Source organism: Gadus morhua, chromosome 11, assembly GCF_902167405.1.
Source record: "Gadus morhua chromosome 11, gadMor3.0, whole genome shotgun sequence".
Classification (NCBI taxonomy): domain Eukaryota; kingdom Metazoa; phylum Chordata; class Actinopteri; order Gadiformes; family Gadidae; genus Gadus; species Gadus morhua.
In genome coordinates, this window is record NC_044058.1 from 9,584,883 (window position 1) to 9,604,973 (window position 20,091).

Here is a 20,091-nt window from a genome sequence, read left to right on the forward strand (position 1 = left end):
AGCGCGGGGTGCACACCTCCACCAGCCCCCCCTGCATCACCCCCACCCCGGCCAAGAAGGAGCACAGCGTCCTCTCCATCCTGCGGGGCACAAACTGCACCTCCTCCTCCCCCTCCTCCTCCTCGTCCCCCCCCAGGAGGGAGCCCAGCCGGCCCCTGCCCACCCGGCCCCGCTGCCCCGACAGCCCCGAGCGGCCCCTGTACCCCCGCGCCGTGTACCCGGCCCACCGGCCCCGCCCCCACGGCCCCGAGGACTTCCTCAGCCTCACGCCGCCGCAGTTCGGCTACTCGGCGACCCACTCGCCCGGCAACCAGTCGTCGGCGACGCCCAGTCCGTCGGCGAGGAGCAGCCCCGAGACCACGCCCCACGGCAGCCCCTCGGGGCCGGCCATGTCCCCCGGGTCCTTCTACTCCCCCTACCCGGGGTACTCCCCTCCCTCCGCCCCGCTCTCCGCCCCCTTCTACCCCCCGGTGGGGCCCTACTCCCCCTACCTGCTGCCCCACCACTACCCGCTGCCTGGCGGCGGCGTGCCCACCGTGGGGGGCATCTTCCCCAGGATCTACCCCGTCTACAGCCGCATGCTGCCCCCCCACATGCCCCTGATGCCTGGCGAGGCGGCCGGGAGGCGCTTCCTGATTCCTGACCACGCCCACCACCACCACCACCACCCCCACCACCCCCACCACCCGTCGTCGCTGTCCTCCGCCCACAGGGACTTCCTGATGCCCGCCCCCTCCAGTGCCTTCTGCAACGCCACCTCCTTGAAGGAGAAGTCCGGCCCCCACCATGCCTTCCCCGCGCAGCACGGACCCCCGCCCCACGGGAACCACCGCGCCGCCTCCGGCGGGTCGCCCACGGCGGGCACGGCGCCGCCCAGCGAGAGGCTGCCCACCAAGCCCACCGCCGCCCTGCTGGGCAACGGCGGCAGGGACGGCCACCGCTCGGAGGAGGAGGCCATGAACCTGAGCAAGATGAAGCGCGGAGGAGGCGGGGGGAACTCGGCGGGCTACAAGACGCTGCCCTACCCGCTGAAGAAGCAGAACGGCAAGATCAAGTACGAGTGCAACGTCTGCAGCAAGACCTTCGGACAGCTGTCCAACCTCAAGGTGAGCCCCGCAGCCACGGCGCCTGCAGCACACCGCTCCCGGTGTTAACGCTGAAACACACGGTATTATCTTCATTCATCCCCTAATCTGTTTTCCTCGTCGCATCCTCAGGTCCACCTGCGTGTCCACAGCGGAGAAAGACCCTTCAAATGCCAGACGTGTAACAAGGGCTTCACCCAACTCGCCCACCTCCAGAAACACTTCCTGGTCCACACCGGGGAGAAGCCCCACGAGTGCCAGGTAAGAATAAGGACCCCTCCTCTCAACGCTAATGTAGATTCAATCCGCTGTCGGAGTTGAACTGCTATTCATTCACCGATTCATGGATCGTGCGTATCGACCAGGTTCTAACCCCATGCCCTGTTTTACCCCCTCCCTCCCCCCAGGTGTGTCACAAGCGCTTCAGCAGCACCAGCAACCTGAAGACCCACCTGCGGCTGCACTCGGGCGAGAAGCCCTACCAGTGCAAGCTGTGCCCGGCCAAGTTCACCCAGTTCGTCCACCTCAAGCTGCACAAGCGGCTGCACTCGCGCGAGCGCCCGCACAAGTGCCTGCACTGCCAGCGCCACTACATCCACGTGTGCAGCCTGCGGCTCCACCTCAAGGGCTACTGCGCCGTGGCCATGCAGGCGGCCGCCAGCCCCTCGGCCGCCCCGCCGCCCCAGGCCCACCTGGACGAGCTGCAGCGCATCAACGAGGAGATCGAGCGCTTTGACATGAGCGAGCACGCCGAGCGGCTGGAGCAGCTGCAGGGCGGAGTGGAGACCGAGGCCATGCTGGAGAGCCAGGTTCTGGGCATGCTGCGGCGGGAGATGGAGCTGAAGGCCGCCGCCTCGCCCTACGGCTCGCACCACCACAAGGGCGGCGCCGGGGGAGTCGGCGAGCTCCTGCTGCCCGGGGCGGGCTTCAGCATGTACCCATCGTCGTCGGCGACGGAGACGTCCGTCATCAAGATGCGACACAGTAGCCCCGCCCATTCGCTGACGGTCGGCGTCACCGTCAAGCAGGAGATGGAGTGACCTTTGAAGCCCCTCACCCCTCCCCATGAACACACCCTCCCCCCCCCCCCCACCCCCTCTCCTCACAGCCAAGCCAGGGGTCTCATTGAACTCGAGACTTAAATGGCTCAAAGACAATTGGGTTGCCAGGAGCAACGCCTGTAAATAAATGTATGACCCGGTCGTCAACGGCAACGATGTTGTTGGCACAGACGGGTTGTTGTTTTTGTTGTTCATTTTTTACCTATCAGGGACTTGCGTTCTCAGGGTTACAAGAGGCACTGTCCCAAAACTACTAGTCGTGGTTTCAGCTTTGCTCTACTTAGAGACAATCACCTCCAATGGACTGAATCTTTTATGTAATTAATATAATGCTACTATCATTATTGTTGTCGTTATAATTGTTATTATTATTTGGTCTTTAATTTCAAATGTATTTTTTGATCGATTGATTTAATTGTCATATATCTTTAATTTATTACATGTTTTTTTTGTCCTCTTCCAAAGCAATAAGTGAAAGAATAGGTGTCTGTTGTCATTTAACAGCAGCTGTCTCTGAACTCTGTATAGATGGTCCTCCGTCACTATGCTGGTCATCAACCTGGCCTGACCCTTAAGCAACAGGTCTCCAATCTTCAGGGTTTCTACTTTATGAATTGTTTTAATGATCCAGTCGGGTTGAAAGGTTTCGTCTGGTTTATTTTTTTTACTGCCAAAGTTGGGCACATACATTGTAAATTCAAAATGGAAATCTCTATTTGAACTCTCACCGTACCAGCCAGCTTTCCTAAAACTATTTTTTCTAAATACTTAATTTAAATTAACCAAAAAGGGGCATTTTTGTATATTCGTGACAACGGTTACCTCATTATGTGTGTATGCATGTACGATTATGGCGTGGCTGAAGTGTGCGTGCGTGTGTGTGTGTGTGTGTGTGCGTGCCTGCATGTGTGCGTGTTCGAAGGAACAGCTGAAGGTGGGCGTGTTCTATTTATTTGCTTTTGCTACTTGAAGAAGAAGGAGAAAAACCAAACTGAACTGGAGCGTCCGGAGCTCCGATGGACCCGCGGCGGGGACGACCCCCGTCTGCTCTGTATGTAGCACATAGAGGAGGCCCTGGAGGTCACCCCTAACCCCACCCCTTGCCACTCCTCCTCCTCCTCCTCCTCCCAAACCCTCACAACACTGTCAATACCAAACTGGGGCTGAGCCCACTCGGACTGAAAACCTTGAGGCTAGCAAACCAAAGCACACTTTGAGCTTCTCACACCAAACCCCACCACCACCAAAAAAACAAGGAGCGATCAACACGAATGAGAGGAGTCCGGGTCAGCCGAAGAAGAGCTCTACTGTCTGTCATGGTCTTCCTCTCTCGGGCGGTGGTCTTGTTTTATATTGTATATGTCTTTTTTTTTTGTAAATCTTCTTAAATTGAGAAAATAATGTACCAGCCCCCGTTGATGTTCAATCTAGTATTCTCAACTGGCGCACACATGCACAAGGGCACTACGGCCCTCCAATGCACTGCCCCCCCACCCCCTCCTCCATTCTGTCCAGACCCCCTCTTGCCCCCCTAACACTCATACCACTTACACTGTGTACAATTAAACTGACATGGGTTGGAACTTTGGCATTGAGATCATTCTAGAACTCTCGGTTCCCATGGCGAAAACCACCAGGCCAGCAGCTGTTCATCAAAACCTCATCTTCCTTTTGCCTCTCTAATGTACCCCCCTCACTTTCGGTTGATCTCCCTCTCTCTCTCTCTCTCTCTCACTCTCTGTGTCCTGGCCTGATGTTTTGACCAAAGTCTTTTGATCAGAGCTTTATATTTCCAGATGGGAATTTTCTCTGTTTACATTCTGGTTTACATAGTTATTTATGTGCAAAATTGTCAAATTGTAAATTATGATATAAATGTTCACTGTTCACTAATCTGAACCCTCTGGCTTTGTGTGATTTGTTCAGAAAAGTTTTTCTATTTCTATATCTTTTAAACCACATAAACACGTATGAATCACATATAATCATGCATACATCAATAGGATATACACTCTCATTCTGTGGTGCGTCATTCACTCTCCTGCTATGTATTCAATAGTTTAGATTTGGACTAGGCTTAGCTATAAGCATCACAAGAGAAGCTAGTCGGAACACCTGCAGCTATAGCAAGAGTAAAATGGCTCAGCAGTGTCAACCAAAGAGCCAACCAACCACCAACCAAAAACCACCCAGCAACTCCACCACTCCCTGCTCGTCCCGTGTATCATTATCTCTTAGCGTCTGTCCCCAACCAACTGATTCCTGGTTCTAAAACAGTGCAAACACGCTGTAACCCAAACCAGTTCTCTGCACCCAGAGCCAGTCTGGTCAGCCAGCCTTCAGCCCAACCCTGAACAGCAGAGCAGGTCCTGCTCCATGCAGAGTTCAAACACCCGCCACTGGACCCGGGACACATGCCCTGGGATGTGGGCTCATGAATCTTTATGTCCATCTCTGTGCCACGCCGGCCTTTAACACAGGAACAGGAAGTAGGAACACATTTCTCTGTGCCCTGTGGGCTGGACTTAATATGGTCTGTCTTATATCCTGCACTCTTCTGTCCCTCTCTACATCCCCCCAAGCCCCCACCCAACCTTCTCTTGTAAGCAACACAATATTTTCCCTCCCCAGTTGAAACCATGAATCAACTAGAAATAATACTTACTGGCGAAACTACTCAATTGTATTAAAGTAGTTAAGTAAAGGAAATGAATTGTAGCTCAATATCAACGAGGAAAGTATATATTGGTGTTATAAGTGTTGCCGATGAGGTTGAGCTACAGTGAGGAAAGAGTCACTGAGCTGTACAATTCCGTAGAAGTAAAAGTAGTTATATAGGCCATGATAGAGAGATTCATGGACAGACACAAGCAGTCCGCTAGACATCTGACCATGGTAAACATATCCACCTCCGCAGTGGTTCTGCCTCTTCGTCACCAGGTTGGACATTCCCCCCCTGAGCTGACATGAGCAGAAATTTTTACTCCGACCCCAAAATAAACCAAACCATCGCTCTTTCACTCAGCGTGTTTCGCTCTTGCACATCTTGTTTCTCTTTCCTGTTTACGGCTGCATCTTACTATTACTAGTGGAGGGGAAACTTCTCAGTCACCCGTTGACACAGCAGGTTCCAGACAAGGCAGACAGTGGAACCACCGCTGACACCATGAAGAAGGGGATCCACGGAGACACCGCTGACCCTGCGTGGTGCCGTGGAGCGTGGGCGGCCCACTGTGGCCCACTGCTTAGGGGCTTTCCTCATAGTCATGTGATGCATTAGCGGATAAGGTGGTGTATGATCCTATTGTATGAACAGACTTTGAACAGCATGATTGACCGATTTTATTATCCGATTGTTCGTTGCTAAATTAAGATCAAGTTAACTTGTTTTTCTGGAATTAGTTTGTTCATTTGAGCTAATCACTCGTCTGAAGGGTTATTTGAGTCCATTGTTGCAGATATAAACTCACGAGTCAAATCTACAGTATATCTCATCTCATTCATTCATCAAACCATGACACAAAGAAAGATCAAATACACTACACATCAGATCTGCCCTCATCTAATCTGCTGTCATCGTACATCAATCCACTCGCCAATCTATCAATTCTGTCATCATATATATCAAACAGTTTCACATACATATATCAAACCTATTCTCATGCCAGATCAAGTCTCATACTTAGTATCAACTCTGCTGTCCTACATGCATCCAACAGGCCCTCAGAGCAGCCCGGAGGGCCTGTGTGTGGAGAGCTGATGAGAAGTCATCAAAGACTACGCTGAACCGAAAAATAAAGATTTTTATGCACTCTTGCGTCGACAACCACACACACGTGCGCGTATAATGATATATATATATATTTATGTGTGTCTGACTTCAGAGCCATATGTGAGCCCACTGGACTCGAACCAGAGAGCGTCGCATCCCTCCCCCTGTCTTGAGGAAATAAATCCACTGGTGTTTCCCTCCCGATATCCAATCTCTCTTTGATCGTCACACTTTCAGTCTTGCTCAGAAGTGATGTCACTGCTTGGCGATTCGTTTTGGTACACCAAACAAGTGTACGCAGACACGCAGACACATCCACACAACCGCATCCACCCATCCACACACATATTTTAACTTTTAGACGTAAACAAAACACTACACATGACGGCATCACTAAAAATGTTTTACGGTAATACATTTGTTTTTTTCCGTCAACAGTTTTACGGTAACTGATAAGGTCTGTCACCACGGTTGTGCTCCCTGACTAAGAACACAGACACACATCACCGAAACACCAGCTCAGCTACGCCCTGTCCTCCGCCCCCAACAGTAAGTCATGCTCCTTTCAGGGGAAGCTGGAGGAGGGGGAGGAGGAGGAGGAGGAGGTGGAGGAGCAGGTGGAGGAGGAGGGCGGGCTCACCGACCAATGCAGTCACAGACGAGAGGCTGGTTCTGAACCAAAAGGAGGGAAGTGAGGTGGGAATTAGACACAGGACAGTGGAAAGTCAGGGGTTGGGTTAGTTTGTATCCTGTTCCTGGTTCTTATATTTCTTGCTGGCTTATACTTTAAGTACTTTAAAGGAATACAATACAGACACACACAAAAACCCACACACATATTCAAACAATAATAAAGATCAATGAAACAGATTCAGATCACATTGCGTTTTGGGGTCTGTAAATATGTAAATAGGGCTTGGATTGAATTGATAAATCGTGTTTGTGCATGGGTGTGTGTGTGTGTGTGTGTGTGTGTGTGTGTGTGTGTGTGTGTGTGTGTGTGTGTGTGTGTGTGTGTGTGTGTGTGTGTGTGTGTGTGTGTGTGTGTGTGTGTGTGTGTGTGTGTGTGGTATTCACATGTGTTTACACCACTCCAGATAGAAAGTGGTGTTGACCAGATCAACAGCGTGGAGATGCTGGCAGGAAGGCTGTGTCCTCATGTTTTGTAATTTAATGTTTTTAGCGTTTACATTGCAACACAGCAAAACATGTTTGGGCTTAAAAAACACATTGCACGGGATAGAAAGAACGCAAATATGGACACATAACCTCAAACATAAACTGTAAATAAATGTCATGGTCTTGAACTTTTGTCTGTGTATTTGTGTGAATATGTGTGCGTTTGTGTGTGTGTACGGTGGCTTTTTGTCCCTTTGTGACAAATTACAGTTTTCCTCTCAGCCAGTCCGGAGCCATCGATAACACACACACACATAAGCACGCACGCATGCACGCACACACGCACGCACGCACGCACGCACGCACGCACGCACACACACAAACACACACACACACACACACACACGCGCACACACGTGCACACAGGTTTAGCACGATGACCCGGGGCTGCAGCTGGAAAGGGGAACTAGTACTTATGAATGTGTGTTTGTGTACAAGCAAGAGAGAGAGACAAAGACAGTGAGAGAGAGAGACATTGAATTGAAAGAGATGAAGAGAGCGAGAGAGGGATGGAAGAGAGAGACGAAGAGAGGGGGCGGGGGGGGTAGGCATGCAGGAGTTGGGAGCAGAGTGAAGTAGATCAAAGTGTTTTGGCTGGCCAGCCCCTATCATTTACGTCCCCCTGTCATTCTCTCTCTCTCTCTCTCTCTCTTTCTCTCTCTCTCTCTCTCTCTCTCTCTACCTGCCCATTAGACCCAGTGCTAAATGAGGTACACTCATTTGTTGTAGAACAGAGAAAAGGATAGATAGCTGCAGGTGCATGCATGTGTCTTTGTGTATGGAGGTGCATGTGATATGTGCGATTGTGTGATTGTGCAGTAAGTAGTTCAGGAGTTTTGTTGCAAAGGAGAAAGTCTCCCTGCACCTCATATAACTTCAGAGAACGAGGGAGGGAGACAGATAGAGAGACAGGCCACGAGGGAGCAAGACATAGCGAGAAGAGGGAAACAAGAAGAGGTACAAGCTAGAGGAAGAAAAACAGCAACAGGCTATGGTAGTGAAAGACCGACAGAAAGAGAGAGATAGATAGGGAGAGAGGAGAAAAAAAGAGAGAGCGAGGGAAGTTGAACTATGTCCTCTGAGTCATTACAAACTTCAAAGGTTGAGGGCTCGTTAAAATACATCCTCCACAAGGGCCATGTCTCTGTGTCTCAGAAACGAGGCTCATAGGAAGAGAGAGAGACAGAGAGCAAGAGAGAGACAGAGAGACAGCCAGAGTGAGAGAGAGAGAGAGCGATAGAGCGAGAGAGAGACAGAGAGAGAGAGAGAGGGAGAGAGAGAGAGAGAGAGAGAGAGAGAGAGAGAGAGAGAGAGAGAGAGAGAGAGAGAGAGAGAGAGAGACAGGGAAAGAGAGAGAAACAGAGAAAGCGTGTGAGAAAAAGAGCGCAAATGGGAGATGAGGGTAGTATCTTTTAGACCGTTTTTTCTAACTTAGTTTATGGGTTAGGCCTACTTACTGGAAACAGAGTGGTTGGTGTGTCTGTGGGCCTGTGAGTGTGTGTGGTTCTCAATCTAGAACTAGGGACATCTGCTCTGCACATACTTATCCATCATACTGTGATCTTAAAAGATTAATAGATAAATAAATACAAACAATAAATTTGAAAGAGGCAGGAAGCTGTCGCTCATAAACAGCTTATTTCTTTAGAATTTAAGTTAGGTAAAAAACATTAGCATATAAAACAATGTATAGGCCTTTTGTCAAGGATATGACACATGCAAATATCATCAAAGTGTAAAGAACAAATGTAAAAGCACATGTAAGAGTCTAGAGAAAGATTATATGTATTTTACCACAGGAATGACGTGACAATCAAATCTGAAACAGGTCTTGAGGAATCCAAAGTATACTGTCACAAATTTCTGACATCTGTTTCGTAGGGCTGTCTATTCATCATCTGAAACAGCTGTTACAGTCTAGTCAGATATTATTTTTATGTAAGCTAAATGTATATTATTTCTCATAATAAATCTACAGCTTTATTTAATATTTAAACAGTATGAGTTCATTCAGATCTCCCTGATTAAAAATATATATCATGCATACTTAAGAATGTTTTATCAAATATCTCATAATTTATAGGAACAGTAAAAACAAGAAAAAAAAACACTGATGAACCCAGCAGGCAGAAGTTAGAAAAACATCTCTTTTAATTTCAACACAAACCATTTAAAAAGCTTTGAAAATTAAACGACTAATCTCTGGGAAGATGAAGACCAACTTGGGAACAGGAGTATTTGATTAGGTGCGAAACGAGAAGCATATTTGGGTTGTTTTGTCTTAACGGTGTAAAGGAGGACCCCCGAGGGACTGCTATAAAGTCTCATAATAGAGCAACATTTCACAGAGACCGGTGACTTAGTCTGAACTCATCACGGCTTTAATTCAATCCAGAACTCTGCATCATAATCAAATACATTAGTACACTATTCCAACTATGTTGACTAGTGTACTATTATAGTGGGAAGCTGTTTCAACAGAGAAACAGACTCATGTAAACCAATGAGGCAAGAAGTGAGCTCCTGGTTCTTTTGACCGACATACAGAGACAAATGTTACGTATTCATAACGAGAAATAGAAATATAATATATATATATACAGTATATATATATATATATATACTGTATATATACATAAACATATATAATGTATATACCGGTACATGTATAGTCACTTTTACCATTAGTATTATGTTTAACAAAGTAAAATGTAGGCTGAAGGCCTATAGTACAGTTGCATGTTTGTGCACACAACTAAACTGTATAACGGGAAACATGATGAAAGTTGTCCCTGAGGTCACTGTTGCCCTAAAGGCAAAGGTCACAGAAACTTCTTTTTGGGCAGTATCTCACTTTGCCGGGGCTAATGTCGATTTAGCGATCTGTACAAGCTGCAGTGGTTAAAAAATGTATCAAATCACTGAAGCCTCAACTATAAGTATCACTATTGGTTGTTTCTGAGTCAGGGCTTCTGTCTCAGAAGTACTGCCTATGACATTTCAGTAATGATTCTATGGTGAGAAATCAGTAAAAGATACACGTGCTTCACAATAATGAGTCAGGCCCAGCATGTCCTTGGGAGGGGAACTAGCCCGGGAGTCTCCGTTTAACTAGCCGATGGGGTCTGTTTGGCAGTGGAGGGCCCAGATATAGCCGATGCACCTAGGTTACGACATGAGCTCCGGGACCAGGCGGGCAGCAAATCATCTGGAATCCCTTATTTTCTCTGGGTGTTAATTACTAGGTTCATTCATACAAAAATGTGTTGGATATGTGAGGGATACAAGATCGAAAATCGGCACCAACCATCGGCCATGGAGTGTTCTATTGCACGACTGGCTAAGCTCAAGTTAGCGTTGCATAGCGTTAGGCTAGTTATACCAGCTGAGTTAACAGCTCTCTAAACACGTAGCCGTTATATTATATCACCCATGTGACATGGGAAGCTTTGACATCAATACTTAAGCCTTTTATACATAACGTTATAAAATATTTGGTTCATTTATTCAATTGATAAATGTACAATTTACAGAGGGCTTCCTGATGTTGAGAGCCAAAGTAATGCTTGGTTATGTAAGCAAATGACACACTGGAGCCGATGGTGGGAAGCCTGACATGACAGCCAGGAAGGAATTGTAAATTACAACATTGTACAAATCGGAAAAGAACCTTGAGCAATCTGTGTTTTTTAGGCCTAAAAAGCAGATTAGTACTACCTGAAACAAAATACAAAGTACATTTTATTCTTCAATACAAATATGTGCCCACATATTTAGAGTGCGTCACCCACATCTGGTTGTACCTGTACCAGGTTAAGGAGCCTACTCCTAGGACCCCTGCAGTGGGTGAGTTATAAACTCAACAGGGCATCATTGCCAACGGGTGTGTATTACTGTCTGTAATGTGTGTGTGTGTGTGTGTGTGTGTGTGTGTGTGTGTGTGTGTGTGTGTGTGTGTGTGTGTGTGTGTGTGTGTGTGTGTGTGTGTGTGTGTGTGTGTGTGTGTGTGTGTCAGTCTATAGAGAAGAACCTTCCCATGGCAACTAATTACTCTCGTCTGTTAATGTGCTTGATCTCTGCCTTGCTGTCTGCTAGCAGCCTCCAATCCTGGTGGCCTGGGGTGCATTACGCACTGCTCCTTGTGTGTGCGGGTGTGTGCGAGACATTACCCTAGTATGTGTATGTGAGTGTGTGTTTCGACTTTGTTCGGGGGGCAAATTAGTGCATGGATGTTTCAGTGAATGAGTAAGAAAGTGTGTGTGTGTGTGTGTGTGTGTGTGTGTGTGTGTGTGTGTGTGTGTGTGTGTGTGTGTGTGTGTGTGTGTGTGTGTGTGTGTGTGTGTGTGTGTGTGTGTGTATGGGACTAAGTACAGATTCGGGGAATCCAGGACAGTAGGGGACCAACATTAGTTTGAGGGCATTGTTTGCGGTCAGGTCACTAACGATAAAAGTGTGTTTGTTTGCGTGTGTATGTGCATGCATACATGTGCATGTGTGTGTGTACGTGTGCGTGCGTGTCGGACAGAGCGAGGGAGAGAGAGCGATCTTCCAGAATCTGCTGTCATTCAGTTGGCCATTAAACTCTAGGTATTTTATCTGGCCAGCAGGCTGCTGAGTTACAATTGGTATGGAGACACGAACTAACTGCTTGTATTTTATATCACCATCCTCTCGGTTTTCTGTTTAGCGGACTTTGTTCCTCACTGTCTGATTGCATGTAGGACATGAAGACGCCAGACACCAGTCAACGATGCAGCGACATCAATTATCATGAGCATTAACAAGAGGAAGACACTTTGTTCTACAACCGGGCTTTGAATAAAGGCCTTGTTATAATTAGCCTCTGCGTTGTATCAGATTTAACTATCATTTGAATCATGTTTGCTAATAGCTGACATGGATCTCTTAGCAGTTGACGGTCAGCAAATGCTTACAGTAAAATCCAAAAGCCAAAAATATATGTACTGTATGCATTTAAATATTTTGAAAATCTTAAATAAAAGATAACAACATATATAATTGATGGGGATTTTAATTAAGCCATGAGCTTTGAATAATAATGTTAAAGTGACATTATAAGCAAAGAGAAAACAACATGAGAGACATCTGTAATTCTTTCAAAATGAATAGAAAATGTAGTCAATTAAAGAATCTGCAATGAAAGTAAAGGTCATCAAGTTTCTGTTTTGGCTCACTGTGCAGGCTGTGTTCAAACTCCCGTGAAGAACAAAGAAAAGCACACACACACACACACACACACACACACACACACACACACACACCCACACCCACACCCACACCCACACCCACACACACACCAGTAAAGAAAGGACACCACACTCCTCACATCAAACATTTGGGTTCAAATGAAAGTTTCCACAGTCATCTAAGTGGTAGAGTGGTTTTATCAAGAGGAGAAACGTGAGCACCGGTTCCACTCTCACAGGAAGATACTTAAAGAAATACCGGCATCACGGAGAGGAGGAGGGAGTTGGTTAAGAATCAAATTAGCTGGACGTGTGTAATATTACCATTGTGTTCTTTGAGGTGAGTGAGCAAATCACTGAAGAACAGCAGAAATAGCAGTTTCCTAACAGTGAGTCATTAAAGATGTGTGACACGCTGGTTGAAGAGGTTTCTCAACAAAGTTCGGTAAATACAAATGCTTTGGAGTCCTGCTTCCATACTTTGGGGCTTGGGCTTGTTTGGACTGAGGTTGAGGGCTCAATAACTATTTAGTCTGGCACAACACGTTTATGCTCTTTAAATTACCACCATGAACTAGACACGGGTAAACATTAGGCACAAACCCATTGGCTTTGGGTTTGGTCGATTTTAGAGCGGTTAAGACAGGTGACCAGTCATACTTTCATAGGGATATAGTGGAGAATAGTAACAGATGTAGGAACAGTGAAAGTGTCCGGGGTGAATTTATTTAGCCGATGCATAAAACAGTTTTCCATGGTCTCGTTCCAGGCGGAGTAGGATCTCACAGCCTTTTGACCCAGACTGCTGTCTCTCATTATCTCTCTCTCTATTTGCATATGGAGCCAGACAACCACAGTGCCGGACAGCTTTCATCACCATGTCGAGTACTGTATAATACACACACACACACACACACACACACCTAAGACCCCATAGGGAGTCCTGACTCATCGCCATAAACCTTCATCTCCTCATGCTTTGGCAGCGGCGCTGGTGAGAAAGCATGATGACATCACGCTCATACACACATATGCACATATAATTAATGGAGCTGGCTTGGTGACACAGGATGAGTGTCTGACGACCCCCAGGAGGTAGCTCTGTCTATACCCCTGGCCGACTGTTAACCACAGACAGACAGAGACAGACATTCACATGCCTCAGGCCTGTCTGTTTAGTGGTCTCATTAGCAGGCAGTGGAACAGAAACATAATTAACCGGGGGGGGTTAAAAGAGAAAGAGAGAGAGAGAGAGAGAGAGAGAGAATTAAATAAGGTTGTTTATCGGAAGTTGAATGCATGAAGGCATCCCTGACCTTGTTTTCAGAATTCAAATCGGACTGTCGAGGTCACAGGCGGTTCATCTTTATAGTAGACAACCTTATACAAGCAAACATAACTTACAATGAAAGCTCTAAGTTACGAATAAATTTGAAAATTGTCTGACCAACTGACTTTTTGGCTGACGAAGTGGATGGCCAACAGAAAACCCTGTCGCACAAGCTGTGTCTAAACTTAAACTCCTTAAACCCTGCTCTACTGCGTTGCTCCACCAGGCTCTGTGTTAAAGCCACCGCCCGCTCGCTGGTGTTGAATGACCACACTGTAAAGTGACCGATGTTCATTGGCATATACTGACAAACATCACAGAACAACGATCTACAACAGCTGCATATTTTAATCGTTATTGTTTGTATATTCCACACATTGATCATAATAACAATGACTTGAAATGATTAGTTTTTCAAATAAAAAACATTATTGTGCCACAACAGTGCAGGATCACAACATGACCTTCCGTTTTTCTTTTCCTCTGGATTCAGGCTTTGTTTGTTTGTTTGTGAGTAAGAAAAGGGTTCCAAGACTGTGCGACCCCACCGGGCCCTTCGGTAAGTCACGCCCACCACCACCAGGAAACACAACCCCCCCCCCGCTGGAGGCCAACAACACACACGCCGCACGGGGCCATCCCGTAGAAAGTTCTTGGCGCGTGGGTGCGCTCCTCCTCGCCCCATGCTGGCTGTGCTGCTGCTGCCTCACCCCCTAGTGCCGCTGCTCAGGCCCCCCCTGCTTGGGTTTTGTCAAAACAAAAAAGGCAAACCAGATGCTAACCGCGGGCCGCTGATGGGCAATTCCAGTCCTCCCATTAAAAACACACAAAAAACATTTGGTAAAAATATAAACCGGACCGGGGTGGATGGAGGAAAACAAATAATCAACCCCTGACATTGAAACCACGTGTTCTCTGCCTTTTACGGCCCTCAGTCCCTGACTGCCAGACTGCAGACCCCTTAATCGGCCTGTTTACTCATTAACCCAGCCCACTGCATCAAGCTGAACCAGATGTTGACTGGTTACCCCTGGTTACCAGACCAGCCTCACCGGGTCTCACCGGGGGTTGTTGAGGGTTAGGTGCCGTCTGCTTGCAGAACAGCATGTAAACTCCAGAGTGAGTGGCCGATGGGGAGGATGAGTTAAATAAGGCAGCTTCAGCATAGACAATGGACAACCCCACCACCACCACCACCATTGACGCAACCACCACCCCCCCCTCCCTTCCAAAGGCTGGTGACAGATATCAGACCGGGTTGGGGGGAGGGGGGGTGGAGGAGGAGACGCTGGTGGAGGAGGAGAAGAAGAAGAAGAAGAAGAGAGAAACGCCCAGTGGTTCTCTCCAGGGAATCTTTAGGGCCGTTGGTTTGGTTGATCACCTCTCCCAGCGGCTGCCGGTCCTGCTCAGGCTCCGGGGAGGGCAGAGAGGAGGAGGAGGAGGAGCAGGAGAGAGGAAGAGGAGAGCCAAGCAGCAGGGAGAGGAGCTCTGCGTGCTCACAGCGCTCCGATGTCCTCACGCTGCATCGTTAAGTCGTTCATTAATCCCTTCTCGTTAAGAGGCTCTTTAAGCCAGGTGTTCCGTGGGCACGTCCCGTTTCGCAGGTGTTAATTGTTCTCTCTCCCACGGCGGCCCGTACGGCGGGGAGGGGGGGAGGTGGGTGAGGGCGGGGGGGGGGGGAGGGGGAAGGTGCGTGTCCTCAGTCGGTGGGCACGGGGAGTATGCAGACGTGGAGGAAGTTGTCTGGGTGGCTGAGGTGCTCGCTGAGCCACTGCAGAGGGGTCTCCAGAAGAGGCTCTATGCCCTGGATCAGAACCTGGTACTTCTTGGCATCACCTGGAGGGGCAGACAGGAGGAGGAGGAGGAGGAGGAGGAGGAGGAGAGGAAGAGGAGCGGAAAGGGGAGGAGAGGAGGAGGGAGTCGAATGGAGGAGCAGGTTAGGCGTGGCGGGCGTAATCCAATTTAAAAAAAGTGCAATAAGAACAGTGAAAGCTGGTGCTTAGGTAGAGATGGTTAGGGGCTGACATAGAGTGACAAATGCTTAAAGGAAAACTTTGGGATCTTTATACATTGAGCCTATTATCCGATCATTTTGGGCCTATAAAGTATTAACGACTAACAATTTTTGAGAATGTGAGTGTACGTCCTCTTAAAGTGTTTTTTCTACCACTGACCGGCTTCGGATTATAATCATTGTCAATCGTTATGGACATTCGCTCGCTATTGAACCAATCTCACAAAAGTCCCTTTGACCCCAAATGATCTGAAAATAGACTCCAGGTTTTAGTTTTGATTTCCCTATGTCATACTTATACAAATCTAATGGAGGATGACTGTGCAAAGATGTGTATGTATGTGTATGCATGAATGCATTTATTAGGGTTAGTTGTAGGGGGAAGTGAGCTGACAGTTGGCTGTTTTCATCTCCTTTATAAGGTTTGGTCCACTTAAATGTTTCAACTTTCAATTTTACAGTACGTAGTTTCACACCTTATGTGGGTGATTTTGTGTGGGTGCGTTTTTGTGTGTGGGTGGGTGGGTGTGAGAGAGAGCAAGAGAGAGATTCTTCATGTATGTTCGCCTTTATGAAATGCTTGTTATTGAGTTCAGCTATTTACTGGGTGTGTGCCAATGGGTTGGACTGTGTATGACGTATTTCTATGGCATCTAAACATTTCAGTTCATGCAGCTCTTCTCTGGTTCATGAAGGCCGTTACAGCAAGTCATCCGTTCCTCCTCCAACGCACACAAGCACACGCACAACACCAAAAAATCTCTCATTCTATCATTAATATATAATATAAATAATCCTGATCTATCAACATTCCATAATATTAAAGAAAATATTAAAAAGTCGAATCTAACGCCAGATATACAAATATAGATACTTTAAATTACTTTTCAAATGACAAATGTCCCCAATTAATTATTTATTTAAAAATGAAGCTACCAATAACTTACTATTATAACATGACACTGCTTACACTCCTACTCTGTCTCTCACAAATTCAAACCTACAAAAACGTTCAATCTCACACACGCACACATACACCGATTATGCATATGTTGGTGTAACCGCTGGGTACGAGACATTCCGCTCCACGTAATTTCAGGAGGACGGTTGAACCATACTGATAACTGCCGTTTTTGGATAGACGGCACGCCGAGCTCCACCCTCATGTAGCTGAGGTTCGCAGAGTGCAGTGAGCAGGTGTCAGCTTGTGTACAAGGGCATCGATATGCTAGCATCATAAGCATGGCTGCTTAAAGTCAAGCAGATCAATCCTCATGATGGCCTTCAGCTGAAAGCGTATTGTGAAATGATTTTATTTGTTATCAATCATCTATTAAAATATCCTGTTGACTTAAAAAGAACTTTGAAAATTAGAAAATATTATACTATTTCACTATAGTATTTTGGTAGGCTAGCATTGAGCTATACAAACCAGCATATGTTTATAAGCTGCTTCATTCATGCCTGCATAGAAAAATATAAAGAATAATTTAAAATTAACATTTGAAGTCATTACAAAACAAAAACATGACAGATATCATCTATATATATATATGTATACATACATACACACATAAAAAAATATATAAAAATGTAAACAGAGATATATATATATATATATATATATATATATATATCTATATCTATATCTATCTATATCGATATCTATATGTATGTATCTATATATATATATATATATATATACATATATAGATATAGATATATATCTCTATCTATCTATCTATCTATCTACATCTACATCTACATCTATATATATCTATATATATATATCTATATATATATCTATATATATATATATATATATATCTATATATATATATATATATATATATATATATATATATATATATATATATATATATATATATATATATATATATATATATATATATATATATATATATATATATATATATATATATATATACACACACATACATAGATACATGTAATTTTTGATTCATAACAAAAATAACATTCATATCTTTCTGGTTGTCTAAAGGTGTTCAAGATGTAAAACCCACTACAGAGTAGACGCCTCACTTTCTCAAACACACTCTTACTTAGTGGTCACACACACACACACACACACACACACACACACACACACACACACACACACACACACACACACACACACACACACACACACACACACACACACACACACACACACACACACACACACACACACACACCTCTCTCTCACTATGAGACAGGGGAAGTTAATTGACAACGCCCGGAACCTCTAGATTTTAGGTACAAGAAAAAGTAGTGAGCGATTTAGAGATTGTACTATTTCACTATAGTATTTTGGTAGGCTAGCATTGAGCTATACAAACCAGCATATGTTTATAAGCTGCTTCATTCATGCCTGCATAGAAAAATATAAAGAATAATTTAAAATTAACATTTGAAGTCATTACAAAACAAAAACATGACAGATATCATCTATATATATATATATGTATACATACATACACACATAAAAAAATATATAAAAATGTAAACAGAGATATAAATATATATATATATATATATATATATATATATATCTATATCTATATCTATCTATCTATCTATCTATCTATCTATCTATCTATCTATCTATCTATATATATATATATATATATACATATATAGATATAGATATATATCTCTATCTATCTATCTATCTATCTACATCTATATATATATATATATATATATATATATATATATATATATATATATATATATATATATATATATATATATATATACACACATACATAGATACATGTAATTTTTGATTCATAACAAAAATAACATTCATATCTTTCTGGTTGTCTAAAGGTGTTGAAGATGTAAAACCCACTACAGAGTAGACGCCTCACTTTCTCAAACACACTCTTACTTAGTGGTCACACACACACACACACACACACACACACACACACGTCACACACACACACACACACACACACACACACACACACACACACACACACACACACACACACACACACACACACACACACACACACCTCTCTCTCACTATGAGACAGGGGAAGTTAATTGACAACGCCCGGAACCTCTAGATTTTAGGTACAAGAAAAAGTAGTGAGCGATTTAGAGATTGTATTACAAGTAAGCGCAACAATTGTAGCAATATGGGTAGTTTTCATGTCAAAGTTTCCAAATTATCATGTTTCTTCACACACACACACACACACACACACACACTTTTTAAAGTGCATTAAGACTACATGTGTACAACACAATGTGTCACTGCCTCGTACTGTAGGCCTATTACATTTAGAAACCTTTGTGTTATTAAAACAGATTTTGCTACATCTCGATGTCAAGGATCTCACACAATCTCTGCCTCTTCATATAAATGCCTTATATCAAAAGAACAATCACTAGGACACCGACACTAACCCAAACGTCTTAGAGCCGCACACATCCGCTGACAAATCATCGTCCAATCGGTTTGGACGGGTGAGGCTATAAATACAGCGTGTGCACAGTACCGGGGTCACACAATCCCTGTGGTTCAGCAGCGGTGCGTGGCAGGCAGCCAACACAAGCGGCTGTGGTGCTTCAGTGAAGCCAACCCCTACTTACCAGCACCGCAATGCCGCACGGCATCCCCAGCCTGAGCCAACGCATGCACCCAGGTCAGCAGAGAGAGGCCTGAGCATCATGCACACCCCGGTTCAGTCCGCTGGCAGGCGGCCGGACCGACTGACTGCTGGCTGACGAGCTGCCTGGAGTGACAAGCTGAGGGGACTGAGGGGACTGGATGAATGGATGGTCTCATGAATGAATGACTGGCTAAACGACTGGCTTAGCTGACTGAAGAGAATTGAAAGATCGCTTGAGGTTCAGGGTTCCTACTCATTTAATTGTATTCATTTGTGGATCAAAAGCATATTTATTGCTCTCTCTGGCTATATTGTTATTCTACAATTATTACCATTATAATAATAATAATTTGCATTTCTATAGCACGTTGTGTGTGTGTGTGTGTGTGTGTGTGTGTGTGTGTGTGTGTGTGTGTGTGTGTGTGTGTGTGTGTGTGTGTGTGTGTGTGTGTGTGTGTGTGTGTGTGTGTGTGTGTGTGTGTGTGTGTGTGTGTGTGTGTGTGTGTGTGTTGCTTCTGCCCCAGAACACTCACCACACACTGGGTATCACAGTGGCGAGGTCAGGAATGATGAAACCATCCAATGAGAGACCGGGGGAGGATGTTGGTGCAAGAGCCATGGTTTGAATTTGGGAACCATGGTAGCGCCCCTACACTTGCGGTGAGTATTAGGGGATCTTTAGTCCCCACAGGAAGTCAGGACCTCAGTTCAATGTCTCATCTGAAAAAGGGTGCGCTTGGGATATAAAGTGGACCAGAGGGATGATTACCCCCTACTGACCGTTGAACACCTC

The 20,091-nt window shown here is 45.4% G+C and overlaps 2 protein-coding genes across 4 annotated transcripts in view; one reads left to right on the forward strand and one right to left on the reverse strand.

The window, feature by feature from the left end:
- The window catches only part of prdm1a (PR domain containing 1a, with ZNF domain), a 13,840-nt gene extending 9,795 nt beyond the window's left edge, over positions 1–4,045 (forward strand). For both annotated transcript variants that reach the window (XM_030370929.1, XM_030370928.1), the window contains exons 5-7: positions 1–1,106; positions 1,218–1,346; positions 1,493–4,045. The exon at positions 1–1,106 is cut by the window's left edge and continues 45 nt beyond it. In XM_030370929.1, the coding sequence (XP_030226789.1) occupies positions 1–1,106; positions 1,218–1,346; positions 1,493–2,125 (1,868 nt within the window). In that variant the 3' untranslated portion in view covers positions 2,126–4,045. The remainder of the gene's footprint in view (positions 1,107–1,217; positions 1,347–1,492) is intronic.
- Positions 4,046–13,964: 9,919 nt separating this feature from the next.
- atg5 (ATG5 autophagy related 5 homolog (S. cerevisiae)) overlaps positions 13,965–20,091 on the reverse strand; it is a 28,232-nt gene continuing 22,105 nt past the window's right edge. For both annotated transcript variants that reach the window (XM_030369659.1, XM_030369660.1), the window contains exon 8: positions 13,965–15,470. In XM_030369659.1, coding sequence (XP_030225519.1) covers positions 15,334–15,470 — 137 coding nt within the window. In that variant the 3' untranslated portion in view covers positions 13,965–15,333. The remainder of the gene's footprint in view (positions 15,471–20,091) is intronic.